The sequence below is a fragment of the Microtus pennsylvanicus genome, chromosome 9 (genome assembly GCF_037038515.1).
Source record: "Microtus pennsylvanicus isolate mMicPen1 chromosome 9, mMicPen1.hap1, whole genome shotgun sequence".
Classification (NCBI taxonomy): Eukaryota; Metazoa; Chordata; class Mammalia; order Rodentia; family Cricetidae; genus Microtus; species Microtus pennsylvanicus.
In genome coordinates this window covers 40,633,759-40,647,258 of record NC_134587.1, presented here as the reverse complement: position 1 = coordinate 40,647,258, position 13,500 = coordinate 40,633,759, and the positions used below count along the sequence as shown (strand labels likewise).

The following is a 13,500-nucleotide window of genomic DNA, read 5'->3' as shown; positions in this document are numbered from 1 at the left end:
GAGATCCTAAGTGTGACCACAGCCTTGGGCTACTGTCGGGTTGCGCATGGTTTGTCTGGAGTAGGTACCGCCTCTGTCGGACAGGGCGTGACCTCGTGTGGGGGTGTGGCTTCCGGGCACGGGGTGTAGTCCTCCAGCCGCCAGGGGCCGCTGTGGGCGGCGTTGTGATATTGAGCCGGGCAGTTCGTAAGGCAACCACAGAGTGGGGCCTGGGCCAGGGTGACCACTAGGCTGAGCTGTGGCGAACCCTGGGCGGGGGCCGGGGCACGGGGCAGCAGTCGTTGTTCCAGCCGCCACCGTGACTGGGCTAGCCCCGCCTCCCAGCACCGGGCCCTGCTGAATCAGAACAGGCGCCTGGCGGCGGGTCTGCGACCGAACGGTGGGCACAGGTGAGCCAGGACGGCGAGCGCGCTGCCCTACTCTGCCAGGGTCGGGTGGAGTGGTCACCCAGGGTGTGGGATAGATTTCTACAGCTCTGAGGAGGAAGTGCAGCCCCCGACCCCCTGGTGCCTATTCCTACGAGGTCGCTTTAAGAGCAGCAAGCTGGTTTCAGGGAGCTAAGAGAGATTTTCCGGATCTCCTTAGGCAGCTATGAAAACTCAGGACTCCAGCCATGCAGCCTCAGGCCCTGCTCCAAAAGGACCGCCCCATGCCTCAAAGGGAACCACCCGAATTTTCTTGGCATCCAGCTGGTGACCTCTGACGTGCATCCTTGACAACACGAGTTGCTTGCTAACCACCGAGAGAGGATCCCTTTCCTTAGGAGGGCCAGGCTAAGTGGGTGAGGTCTGGCCTGGTCCGGACTATGCCGTCCAAGTCAGCTTGCCTGCGTCGTCACATGGAGGTACCTGGGCAGCTGGAGGGCAGAATGCTCCAGGGACAGCTTCCAAACACAGACAAGAACCTCACCCCAACACCGGGCTCCCTACCAGCCACTGACCCTCACACTCCAGAGATAAACCCCATGCCTCCTTTCAGCATTCCAGCAAAACCAAGCAACCAGAACCCACAAGCTAAAGCAAACCCCATCACCCCACAGCTGCCCATGAGACCCAAGTTGGAGCGAACCTTGTCCCTGGATGACAAGGGCTGGAGAAGGAGGCGTTTCCAGGATAGTCAGGAGGATCTGACTGCACAGAATGGGACCAGTCCCTGCAGGGGCTCCATGCAGGACGCTGTTGCCCAGTCTCCTGCCTGCAGCCGGCCCTTACCCTGCCTCAGCACATCTTTACAGGAGATCCCTAAGCCCCGAAGGGCCACAGGCAGTGAGGGCGGGAGCCCATCCTTGTGGAGTGACTGTCTCCCTGGTATGATCAGCACCTCCTTGGACCTCCTGCACAGAGAGGCCTCCCCAAGTGGGGGCTCCCCCAGGTTGGCAAGTTTGCATGCCGCACACACACCACCCGCCATGGACCTCAACATAGCCTCCAGCTCTCTGAGAACAGCTAACAAGGTTGACCCCGAGCATGCAGACTACAAGCTCCGCATGCAGACCAGGCTGGTCAGGACCCACAGCAGCCTGGGCTCTAGCAGGCCCCGGAGCCCCCTGGCTGGTGACGACCACTCCATTCACTCAGCTAGATCTTCCTTCAGCCTTCTGGCTCCCATCCGCACCAAGGACATCAGAAGCAGGTAGGCTTCTTGGAGTGGTGGGGAACTCAGGGGCTATCAGCTCTGTCTAATCAGGCCAAGGGCACACTGAGCCAGGCATGGTGGCTCGTGCTTGTAGTCCCGGCGCTTGAAAGGCAGAGGTAGGGTAATTACAAGTTCAAAGCCAGCCTGAGCTACATAGTGAGCTATCTTTATAACTAGGTAAGTGAGGAAGACTAGCTGCACAGGGGCCATTGAACAGGTTCGCATAAAGAATGCGGAAGATAAGGCAGGACTCCCATCCTCTTTCAGATGTCGTGCCATTTTCCTTCTGTCTGTCTCATTCCAGAACCTTTTCTTTGTGGCTCAATGTCATCCACAGACACTGTAAACGTAGATCATTCTACCTCCACCGTATGTAGGCAGATGAGGACACACCCATCTTGCTATCATTGCTCCTGTAGTTGGTACGTCCTCGCATCCTGGAGGGAAATTTTCTCGGTGTCTGAATTGGCCCCTTTGTTTTTTCTGTGTGGAGGGTCTCAGGTTTCTTTAGCTATGCCTTTATTTAACCACTACCCATGAGGAGCAGTCAGCGACCCTCAGTGACACCTGAAGAAGGGTTGAGTACTGTCCCATCACAGTGGGCCATGGGTCAGAATTTTACCAGGACTTTTAGACACCAGTTAAACTACTGGACCAAGTGACATCCTGGGGCCACAGGCTTGACTAGTTTACCGTATGCCCTTGGGAGAGCTTCCACACTGTCTTGAGCCACAGGGTCCCAGTGTCTGTGGTGGGGACTTGCTGATGTCCACGGAGGCCTCTAACATGCCATAACATCCCAAGAATGTACAGGACCTCTGTTTCTTGTGCTGGGTCTTTCCGACTCCAGTCATTAACTTGTGTGGACTTACAGAAAAGAGCCTGGGTGTAGCCACGATGAGCCCTTTCTGCCTATGACTTCTCAGTGCTGAGTCTCCTCTCCTGAATCCACGAGCTCATCCACCACTGGGGGCACAGGCCCAGTACATGGCCTGTCCAAATCTAGAGCCTCATTTTCCAAGCTAGCCGCCTTCTGGGGTCTTGTTCTTGGCCCGTAAAGTGCATCCTCCCTCTCTCCCCCACAACCATGTTGTGGGACATGGGTGGGTGGGGAAGTGAGAGCAGGGAGAATCTGGAGATGCTCCTGCAGCTGTTTCCAGGAGCTGCCCAGACGGGTGGCTATGGGTTAGAAGGTTTCGTACAAAGAGACCTCGCGGCAGAAAAAGGAACGGATTGTCAGCAGGGTTTCCTTGATCTAGAGAGCCAAAAGAACCTACCTTTCCTCTGAGAGTGGTGTGAACTCTGGCAGTGTAGCTCCTGCCTGCATCTCCAGGTGGTTACTTCTAAGTTTCCAGTCAGTGGCTCCAGCCATGCTAACTGCAGGGCCCTCTTCTGGAGATGCTGCGGTGCGTGTATCTGCACAGACTGCTTATAAAGAGGGTCGCATTCTTAGGGGCTGGGAGGTGGGGAATACCATTCAGTCTCCTTTAGCTGCTGAAGGTAGGCCTTAGTCCCTGTACTCATAGGCAGGCCTGCAGGTAGGGCTCTCTATTGATATTTGGCCTGCATGTCTTTGTGAGGCAGTCAGGTCCACTGAAACTTGAGTTACGGATAGTTGTGAGCTGCCACGTGGGTGCTGGGAATTGAACCTGGGTCCTCTGGAAGAGAGCAGTCACTGCTCTTAACCGCTGAGCCATCTCTCCAGCCCCCCAGCAAGCCTTTTAAGTATTTAAAATATTTAACTATTTTTATTATTTTTAATTAGGTGTAGGTGTGTGTGTGTGCATGTGCACACCCATGGGCATGTAGGTATGTCCATGAGAGTACAGATGTCTGCAAAGGTCACAAGTGTTGGATTCCCCAGAGCTGGAGTTATAGGTAGTTGTGAGCTGTCAGATGTGAGTGCTGGGTACCAAATTTGTATGCTCTGAAAAAGCAGCAAGCACTCTTAACCACTGAGCCATTTCTCCAGTCCCATAGGGGTCTTTTAAAGAGTACTGTATCTACCACATTCAAAGCATTATTACTTGCAATCCATAGGAAGAGGAAATAAGTCTGAGTGATGTCCGTGGGCCCCTATTGCATCCCTGGGAAGTAATGGAGGAGGGCTGTAGTAGACTTTCTTGGACCACCAATCCCCAAATCATAATACACTTATTATTAATTATGAAAGCTCGGCATTAGCTTAGACTTGTTTCTAACTAGCTCTTATAACTTAAATTAACCTATTTCTATAAATCTGTGTGCTGACACTTGGCTCATGGCTTTTACCTCTCCCCTTGCATGTCCTGCTTCCTCTCCATCTTCTCTGGCTTCCCTCCCAAGCCTAGATTTGATTCATCTCTTTCTCTCTGCCCAGAAGTCCCGCCTAACCTCTTCCTGCTTAGCTATTGGCCATTCGGCTCTTTATTAAACCAATCAGAAGGCACCTGGGCAAAGACACATCTTCACAGTGATCAAAAAAGATTATTCTGCAGCAAGGGGCTTGGTCCAGTTCTGCCTCATACTTTACAACCGCAGTTTGTGGGGTTTGGTTCTTTCCTACCGTGTGGGTCCTGGGAATCACTTACGCCATCAGGTTGGTGGGAAGCACCTTTACCTACTGAGTCATTTCACCAGCCTAACCTGCCACTTTGTGTGCGTGTGACAAAGTCTCACTGTATAGACCAGGCTGGCCTTGAATTCACAAATGTCTACCCTCTTTGATTAAAGACTTCATTTTTCACCAGAAGATCTGGGGTACCCTCCCCTAAATGGGTTGGGAAGAAGCTGTGCCTCCTAAGGCTGGGCACAGCAGTGAGCTTCTACCCTGCCGCTGTCCAGTCACTTTCTGTAGCCACCTGGACAAACTGTGGCTCCCTAGGTTGGAGGAAGCAGGGTCAGCCTGTAAGGAGAGACACAAGCTTAGGGGCTGGTGACTGAAGACTAGCCTGGGCCTGCCTTTGTTCAGTGGTCCTTTCCTAATGGTATGTGACTTGGAAATTTGCTCCACCCCAACTGGTGTCTGAACCGAGCTAGCACATTAGTAACTGATTCATCTACTTGGAGGTGAGATCCAAAAGGTCCCTCACTGTGACAGCCCGGTTTCCCTCCTGAAAGTGTACAGAGCTGTACCATCAGATGTTCTGTCCAGTGGGGTTCAGGAGCATGGTTCTGGCTTCAGTTGGCCATTGATCTTCGGGACTTGGTTATAATTGGATCTTCAGAGGAACATGGTTTTGTCCATGCATTCTTAGCAAGTTTGGCAAAACCAGTAAGGTAGGCTAAGCATTGTGGAGCATACCTTCATCCCAGCTACTGGGAGACAGAGGCAGGAAGATCCCCAGTTGAAGGTCAGCCTGGGCACAGCAACACATCGTCTCAAAACAAAACACAAGTAACAAATCGAAAAAGGCCCAGGATGTAGCTCAGGGGAGAGGTAGCTCATGTAGCACGCACGAAGATATGGGTTCCATCTCAAGCATCACTAAAAATAGGGTGAGGGGTAGTTGGAGAGATGGCTCAGTGGCTGAGAGCACTGCTGTTTTTGCAGAGGACCTGGGTTTGGTTCCCAGCACCCACATGGTGGCTCACAATCCTAAGTCCAGTTCCAGGGGGGTCTGATGCCACCTTCTGACCTCCAAAAGCACCGGGCATGCACATGGTACGCATACACACACGCAGGCAAAATACTCGTACAAATAAAATAATTTTGGTTTTTGTTTGTTTGTTTTTAGAAAGACAGCCCAGGGTCTGGAGAGATGGCTCAGAGGTTAAGAGCACTGACTGCTCTTCCAGAGGTCCTGAGTTCAATTCTCAGCAACCACATGGTGGCTCACAGCCATCTGTAGTGAGATCTGGTGCCCTCTTCTGGCCTACAACCATACATGCAAGCAGAACACTGTATATGTAATAAATAAATAAATAAATAAATCTTTTTTAAAAAAAAAAGAAAGAGGCCGGGCGGTGGTGGCGCACGCCTTTAATCCCAGCACTTGGGAGGCAGAGGCAGGTGGATCTCTGTGAGTTCGAGACCAGCCTGGTCTACAAGAGCTAGTTCCAGGACAGGCTCCAAAAACCACAGAGAAACCCTGTCTCGAAAAACCAAAAAAAAAAAAAAAAAAAAAAAAAAAAAGAAAGAAAAAAAAAAAGAAAGAAAAAAAAAAAAGAAAGAAAGAAAGACAGCCCAAACCATCTTGGTACTTACTTTGTAGACCAGGCTGGCCTCAAACTCACAGAAATCTGTCTGCCTCTGCCTCCTGAGTGCTGGGACTAAAGGAGGTTGCTACCACTGCCCAGCAGTTCATTTCTTAAAGGGCTGGAGAATAATGCAAACAAATCTAATATTTCTCAGTGCATAAAAAATTATGTGAGATTTGGATTTTTTAATGATCTATTTATTTATATTTCATGTGCATTAGGGTTTTGCCTGCATGTTGTGTGTGTGAAGGTGTCAAACCCCTTGGAGCTAGAGTTATAGACAGCTGTGAACTGCCACATGGGTGCTGAGAATTGAACCCAGATCCTCAGGAAGAACAGCCTGTGCTCTTAACTGTCCATCTCTGTCCATGATTTAGCCTGTCCATCCCTCCGACCCTGAGATTCAGATTTCATTGCCCTTATAAACACATCTTTCTGGGCACACAGACACATCATTTCTGTCTAAGGGTTTTTGCGCTTCTGTGCTGTGGCAATGAAGTTGAGTGATAGGATAGAGGCCCAGTCACCCACAGGACTGTATATGTCCAGTATCTCTGTCCAGGATGCTTGGGCAGGCCCTCTAGTTCATGGCGCATGCACACATGTGTGCTGGGTAGGTCAAGAGATTCATCACACTGTTAGGACTGTATCTCAGCTTGACAGGCGTGGCTTCATTCCACTGAAATCTGGAGATGGGCTGAAGTCGGGGAGATGGATATCACAGTGGCTTGCTATGAAAGTGGTCCTGCACTGGAATTCCCAGCTCCAGAGGTGACACTGATGCCTGGCATGTCAGTGTTGTCCTCAGGGTTCACATTGATGCTTTGGAGAGAGTGGCTCCAGAGGCACCTGTCACTGAGGCTAGCTGCTCACTTGTCTCTTTTCGCAGGAGCTATCTGGAGGGAAGTCTTATGGCCAGTGGAGCCCTGCTAGGAGCAGATGAACTAGCCAGGTACTTCCCAGACCGGAACATGGCTCTCTTCGTGGCCACCTGGAACATGCAGGGCCAGAAGGTGAGAGGGGTCACAGTGAGGTAAGGCAGAGGCAGCTGCGTTCCATGTCCTTGGGGAGCCTATTCCCAGAGACCCCAGCACAGTCCACTGGTCACAACACGGGCATAAAGATAAGCAAGCGGGCTGCCTCCATCTCTGTGAGCCCTTGTGAAGGACCAGGGTCGGACATGCACCTGGGAGGATAATCAGACCTGGTCCATGCAGCACAATCTAGGGTACCTGGTAAGGTGGGACCCAGGCTGGAAGGTAGTAAGTGAACAAATCTGGGCTCAAAGAGGGAAACTGAGATATCTGACATGTCACGGTTCCCTGGGAGAGCAAACCCACAGCCATGCACAACTTCTCTTTGAAAAGAGGCTGTTCTGTGACCGCCTCAAGATGACTGTGCAGGGGCTTGCTCTTCAGCTTCTGCCCCCAGACCGGAGGGAGCCTCGTGGTCTTGACTGTTCTGTGGCTCTTCACTGCAGGAGCTCCCAGCGAGCCTGGATGAGTTTCTGCTCCCCACGGAGGCCGACTATAGTCAGGACTTGTATGTCATTGGCGTTCAGGAGGGCTGCTCTGACAGGTGAGGCACCGTGCAGCCGCCACTGTTGGGGCCTCCACCGTCCTGTGTGGACAGTTCACCGAGATAGGCCTGTAAGCCTGAAGGGTGGGACGTGAGGCCCTCCTATGGGGCTAGATAGCAGCCCCCATGCCTCACTGAAATGAATGTACCTATAGTCAGTGGTGTTTCAGGTTTTGTCTGCAGTTGGCCAAGGGAGCACAGAAGCAACCAAGATGCCTGGTTCATACACAGGTTCTGGGCTGCTGCAATTCTGGCCACATATCCTGTGGCACCCTGACTGCTGTCCCTGGGAAGTTATCCCATAGCTATGTGCTTCTAACTGCAGTTCATGGGGTTCACTGGCCTGTGAGGAGAAGAGCAGGCCTGCATGCTCTGGGTTAGAGAACCTGTCCTCAGAGGTCCCAAGTAGTGATGGGGCCCACCCCTGCCAGCCTACAGAACTCTGACAGCTCTTCTGGTCTTAGGTGGGATTGGAAGTCTGCACATACCATCAGAGGGAGGTTCGGGCCTGCAGCCAGCCTGAAGGGTCTCACAGCGCACAAAGATGCCATTAGCCTTGTCATTATCATCAGTACGAGGCCCAATTTGAGGGGCCCCTAGGAATGCTTCCAGGAGCTCTCTGGGCAGCAGATGGGAGAAGGTGGCGCTAAAAGGCCACCGTTCATGTAAAGGCCATGCCTTATAACCTGCTTCCTCCTCACAGGCGAGAGTGGGAGACACGCCTGCAGGAGACACTGGGCCCTCAGTATGTGTTGCTGTCGTCAGCAGCACATGGGGTCCTGTACATGTCCCTGTTTATCCGCAGGGACCTCATCTGGTTCTGTTCAGGTAGGTGCCGCCACGGGGCTTCTCCGCCACCACTCCTCTTTCCGTTTCCCCCTCTCTCTTGCTCCCGTGTGTGCCTGCACCACAGAGCACATGTGGAGGTCAGAGGACAACCTGAGTCAGTTCTTCCACCGCAGATATGAGCTCAGGTCTTCAGGGTTGACATATCGCTGGCCTGTGCCGTGGCTTCTGTATCTACCACTCCCAGGGATCTAGGTACCTCCATATACAGGCTCTAATAACATGTAGCTCCTGTCCACATATGGGTCCCCTGACAGCAAACTGCAACCTCTCTCATGCCCGGCATCCAGCCTCTGAGGTTCCCGTGTCTGAATACACAAGCACACCTGCTGCAGCTGTGCTCGTGAAGGCCCTGAGGTTCCCGTGTCTGAATACACAAGCACACCTGCTGCAGCTGTGCTCGTGAAGGCCCTGAGGTTCCCGTGTCTGAATACACAAGCACACCTGCTGCAGCTGTGCTCGTGAAGGCCCTGAGGTTCCCGTGTCTGAATACACAAGCACACCTGCTGCAGCTGTGCTCGTGAAGGCCCTGAGGTTCCCGTGTCTGAATACACAAGCACACCTGCTGCAGCTGTGCTCGTGAAGGCCCTGAGGTTCCCGTGTCTGAATACACAAGCACACCTGCTGCAGCTGTGCTCGTGAAGGCCCTGAGGTTCCCGTGTCTGAATACACAAGCACACCTGCTGCAGCTGTGCTCGTGAAGGCCCTGAGGTTCCCGTGTCTGAATACACAAGCACACCTGCTGCAGCTGTGCTGAACCCCCGTTCCTCACCCTGCAGAGGTCGAGTACTCCACGGTAACTACGCGCATCGTGTCTCAGATCAAGACCAAGGGGGCCCTGGGCGTCAGCTTCACCTTTTTCGGCACCTCCTTCCTCTTCATCACATCTCACTTCACCTGTAAGTGTTTGCAAGGCAGTCATGTGGTCCTGATGCTAACCTCGGAGCAGCTTCCCCTCCTCACAGGCCGCTGTGGGTGGGTCATGGTGGGCTCCGCCTCAGGGCCTGACACTCAGGACATTCGCTTCTGTCAACCACAGTCCTCCGAGGCAGAGCACTGCAGCAGGCCACTGGGTGGTAGTGGGGGACAGTCTGGGTGTGGGGCAGTCTTCCGGGCAGGTTTTTCACAGAAGCTTAAGTGTCTACTCTGTTGGCCTCATAGCTGGAGATGGGAAGGTAGCTGAGCGGCTGCTGGACTACAGCAGAACCATCCAAGCCCTAGCCCTGCCCCGGAACGTGCCAGACACGAATCCCTACCGCTCCAGTGCAGGTGAGGGTTGTAGTAGCACAAGGCCCTCTGCACATGACTGTTTCTGTCCCTTGGCCCCTGGCAGCTTAGCCAAAACCACTGGAGGACTTTTGAGAATCATGAAGTCCTCACTACTGAAACAGCTAGTAGGTTTGCACCTGGAAAGATGGGAGACCACAAGGTCCAGTGGCTTGCCCAGGGCCATCACTGTCCACAAGTTCTCACCGCTGAGCACTTCCTGGCCCTCGCTGAGCTGTGAGCTGATAGGTTGTGGCTAGCCTGCTGCATGCATCAAGGCTGTCCCTTGCATCTGGACTACACAGATGTCTTCCCAGTCCTCTGCAGCTGTTGACCTTGGCTGTTCCCCTCACTAGCCTCTTCCTGGGGGAGCTGTGGGGAAGGGGACCCACACAAAGGATTTCCCGCTTGGCCTACAGCTCATCCACCTGTCAGCAGGCCATAGCAGGTGAGGGGAGGCCAGAACCAATGTGTTCTCCCACATGTGCCCAGGGGATGTCACTACCCGCTTTGACGAGGTGTTCTGGTTTGGGGACTTCAACTTCCGCCTGAGTGGTGGACGAGTGGCTGTGGAGGCCTTCCTGAAGCAGGAACCAGAGGTGGATGTGCTGGCACTCCTGCAACACGACCAGCTCACTCGGGAGATGAAGAAAGGTGAGTGGCCTGGGGAGCAGCTCTTTGGGTGTGGCAGGCCCTCCCTGAACTCTCCCGTGTTACAGGGTCCATCTTCAGGGGCTTCGAGGAGGCGGAAATCCACTTCCTCCCATCCTACAAGTTTGACATTGGGAAGGACACCTACGACAGCACCTCTAAGCAGAGGACACCTTCCTACACGGTATGTAACTTCAGCCTCAGGATTCCTGCCAGCAGTAGCTCATGTCAAACGGTGTGGGACTAGCAGCCAGCCAGCTTAGCCAGCCTAAAACTCAGCTCCGGGCCTGAGGCCAATGACCGCATGCTCACAGCTTACTGGGGGTGGAGGAGAGTTTCTGAGTGTATTACAGGGCTAAGCAAGCCATCCCTGATTCACAACTGGGTTCATCTGCCTGGTACTAGGAAGGGACAAGGGAGACACATGCACCCTGCCTGGCTTTTCCACCAGACCACGATAGCACCTGGTGGGACCACAGGACATCCTTGAGGCAAGGCAGGTCCCCACTGCTCTCAGAGGGCTAGAAGGGAACAGATGCCATCCACACAAGTCTTTACATTCCTAACAGTGAGAGGTCCAGGTTCAGTGGGGAGGGCTGCAGGCCCCTTGCTGCAGAGGCATCTGCAGCAGAATGGCACAGTCTCTGCTCCTGCTTCGCCATCTCTTCTGAAGGACCGGGTCTTATACAAAAGCCGCCACAAGGGTGACATCTGTCCCATGAAGTATTCCTCTTGCCCTGGGATCAAGACTTCAGACCACCGTCCTGTGTATGGCCTGTTCCGGGTAAAAGTGAGGCCAGGGAGAGACAAGTAAGTCCCTGCTCACCCTCAGAGTTGGCTGGGCTCTGGGAGCCCTTACCAGTTTTGGATGGGATGTCTTTTTGGGAGGGGTGACAGGCTTAGATGTAGAAGAGCAGGTCACTGTTTCATGTTGTAACATAGCGGGCAGACCGGGTGCCAACAACCCCCTAGGTTAACATGAAGTTGCTTTCATCTGAGCCTAGGTCCTAGCAGTTCTCAGGGTTTCCCTGTAACCCTCAGGTTGCTAACCTTTGGGGTTCCATGAACCAGCATCTTGTTCTATGACCTCAGGTCCCCGAGGTTGAGCAAGCTCCTGGAGCAGTATCCCACACACAGGATTGTGGTTGGGGCTAGGGCGGCCTAGATGGGATGGATGAACCATAACCTTATAAGCACACAGTAGTCCGCCTATATGGGGCTCAGCAGGTGTACGGCTGGATGAAGTTTAAGCCAGTTCTTCTAATGGGTCTTTCTTCCACAGCATCCCATTAGCCGCTGGCAAGTTTGACCGAGAACTGTACTTGATAGGAATTAAAAGACGGATTTCAAAAGAACTTCAGAAACAGCAGACAATGAAAAATCAGAGCTCTAGTGCTGTCTGCACTGTGTCTTGAAGTCACAAGTACTGGCCACTACAGCTCAGGGACCAAGGCCACTGAAGAGAGATTGGGCTTGTGCTTGGGTGTCTCCTGCCACGTTGGGGTCGGTCTAATAAACCATGGCTAGGGGCTCTCCTGCTCTCACTACAGACCCCACCCCTCAGGACAGCAGTGGGCTGGTCAGGCCATGCTTATGTCGGGGCAGGCCTGCTGTTTATGCCATGTTCCTACAGGCACATGCCGGGGATTTGTTCTGAGCAGGGCTTATACCACCAAGCAGCAGTCACACACAAAAACTGTGGACAGTGAGGCTTGCCCTAAGCAGCCCTCCCCCCGCCCCACAGGAACGGCCAACTTTCTGCCATGGGGCACTGCAGCATCTTAACCCTCTTTGTTCCTGTTCTCACGCCAGCCCCTTCCTCTTCTGGGGAGGGATCAGGCAACCTCTGAAAGCATAGGTAACCAATGGTCCTAAAACCTGCCAAGGCCTAGAATTCAGAGACCAAAGCCAGTCACTTCTGGAACATATCCAGCAGACATTTTGGCAGGCTTTGGGTTCTACGTCCTGGCTCCATGCTCCCGACCTCCAGTTGAAAGGGGCCTCTCCTCTCCACAGCTGTTATTAGCTCATGGTTTTAGAAGCTTCAGACCATTGCTTTTGTGCTGCTAGCCCAGAATGGCATTAGAAGTGGTGTCACAGGCAGCGCCTTGGTGGGCTCCACTCCTTGAAGGCGGCTTAGAACTCATAGCCCTCAGTCTCGCCCCATCTGAGACATAGCCTTGAATGTACAGACACCTAGGGGCATCCACTCTAGTCTTTTAAATAATTTATTTTTCCATATTTATATTTTTAAATAAATGCATATATTTAATTGTGAGCTCTTTTTGGCCAAAGACTGAACCTTTGAAGAAGCAGTCTGCCATGCATCCCAGGGCCTCAGGACAACCCCGGGTTTTTAAAGGGCAATAGAAGTCAAAAAGCAGCTTTTTTTTTTTTTTTTTAAATTAAAAAACAGGGTTTCTGTTTAATAGCTCTGGCTGTCCTGAGACTCACTTTGTAGACCAGGCTGGTCTCAAACTTGGAGATCTGCCTGCCTCAGAATCTCGAGTGCCAGGTTTAAATGTGTGTGCTATGACCTCCCAGCAAAGGCAACAATTTTAGTCTTACCTGTCACCTGCTACTCAGCCCCATCCCAGGTCCTTCTGCTAGGTGTTGTCCCTGCTCATGGCCAGAAGTGGCAATGGCTGGGAAAAGTGACCACTTGGGACTCCAGTGAATCACAGTAAAACATGCTAACAAATGAGATAAAACTTGCCAACATCAGCTTCTAGAATGTGGGATGTCAGCAAAGCCAGGCCTTTTTGCTTCAATAAACCACTCAAATGTATGTGGAAAGTGTCAGAATGTCAAATCAGCGAGCTGCAAATTCCCATTGAGACTTGTGGTAATGAAGCTCAGAATGTTGCCATGTCCGTCTGTCCCCGACCTCCTACAGGCTAGCTTTCTGCCTCAGCTGCTTCCACTATTGCTGATTTGAATAAGGTTTGGTGCTTTTTTTTTTCTTACTTGGGGGGGGGGCAGCATTCAAGGCAAAGCTTCTCTGGGTACACTTGACTGCCCTGGAACTCACTCTGTAGACCAGGCTGATTCTAACTCACAGAGATCTCTCTGCCTCTGCCTCCTGCTAGGATTAAAGGTATGTACCACCACCACCTTTGATGGACATTCTCTGGCCCTTTAAAAGGACTGAGGTAATCCTGAACATCCCAGGTTTGACCCGAGATGAACAACATCAAGTCTTGGGAAGGGGGCAAAGTGCAGTGATGACCATTTACATTTAGACAGCCATTAGTTTACCCAGGGAATGTCAGTTAAACATTGAAGCCAGTGCAGATGAGGTGGGAAACTAGAAATGGGGCTTTGTAAATAACTGGGAGGCTCAAC

The 13,500-nt window shown here is 52.5% G+C and overlaps 1 protein-coding gene across 1 annotated transcript; it reads left to right on the top strand.

Annotated features, from left to right (window-relative positions):
• The first annotated feature begins 107 nt into the window (after nt 1–107).
• Inpp5e (inositol polyphosphate-5-phosphatase E) lies at nt 108–12,554 on the top strand. The gene is made up of 11 exons (XM_075985490.1): nt 108–389; nt 586–1,632; nt 6,704–6,827; nt 7,295–7,392; nt 8,096–8,220; nt 9,018–9,137; nt 9,400–9,507; nt 9,997–10,158; nt 10,224–10,339; nt 10,829–10,965; nt 11,438–12,554. Exons 2-11 carry the CDS (start codon nt 806–808, stop codon nt 11,568–11,570), a joined length of 1,950 nt encoding a protein of 649 aa, XP_075841605.1. The 5' UTR covers nt 108–389; nt 586–805; the 3' UTR covers nt 11,571–12,554.
• Nucleotides 12,555–13,500: the final 946 nt, after the last annotated feature.

Bases quoted from the DNA above. Each gene is read 5' to 3' on its own strand.
- Inpp5e (XM_075985490.1), top strand. From the start codon at position 806: ATGCCGTCCAAGTCAGCTTGCCTGCGTCGTCACATGGAGGTACCTGGG. The intron at 1,633-6,703 runs GTAGGCTTCTTG...CTCTTTTCGCAG, and splicing joins ACCAAGGACATCAGAAGCAG to GAGCTATCTGGAGGGAAGTC. The intron at 10,159-10,223 runs GTGAGTGGCCTG...CCCGTGTTACAG, and splicing joins CACTCGGGAGATGAAGAAAG to GGTCCATCTTCAGGGGCTTC.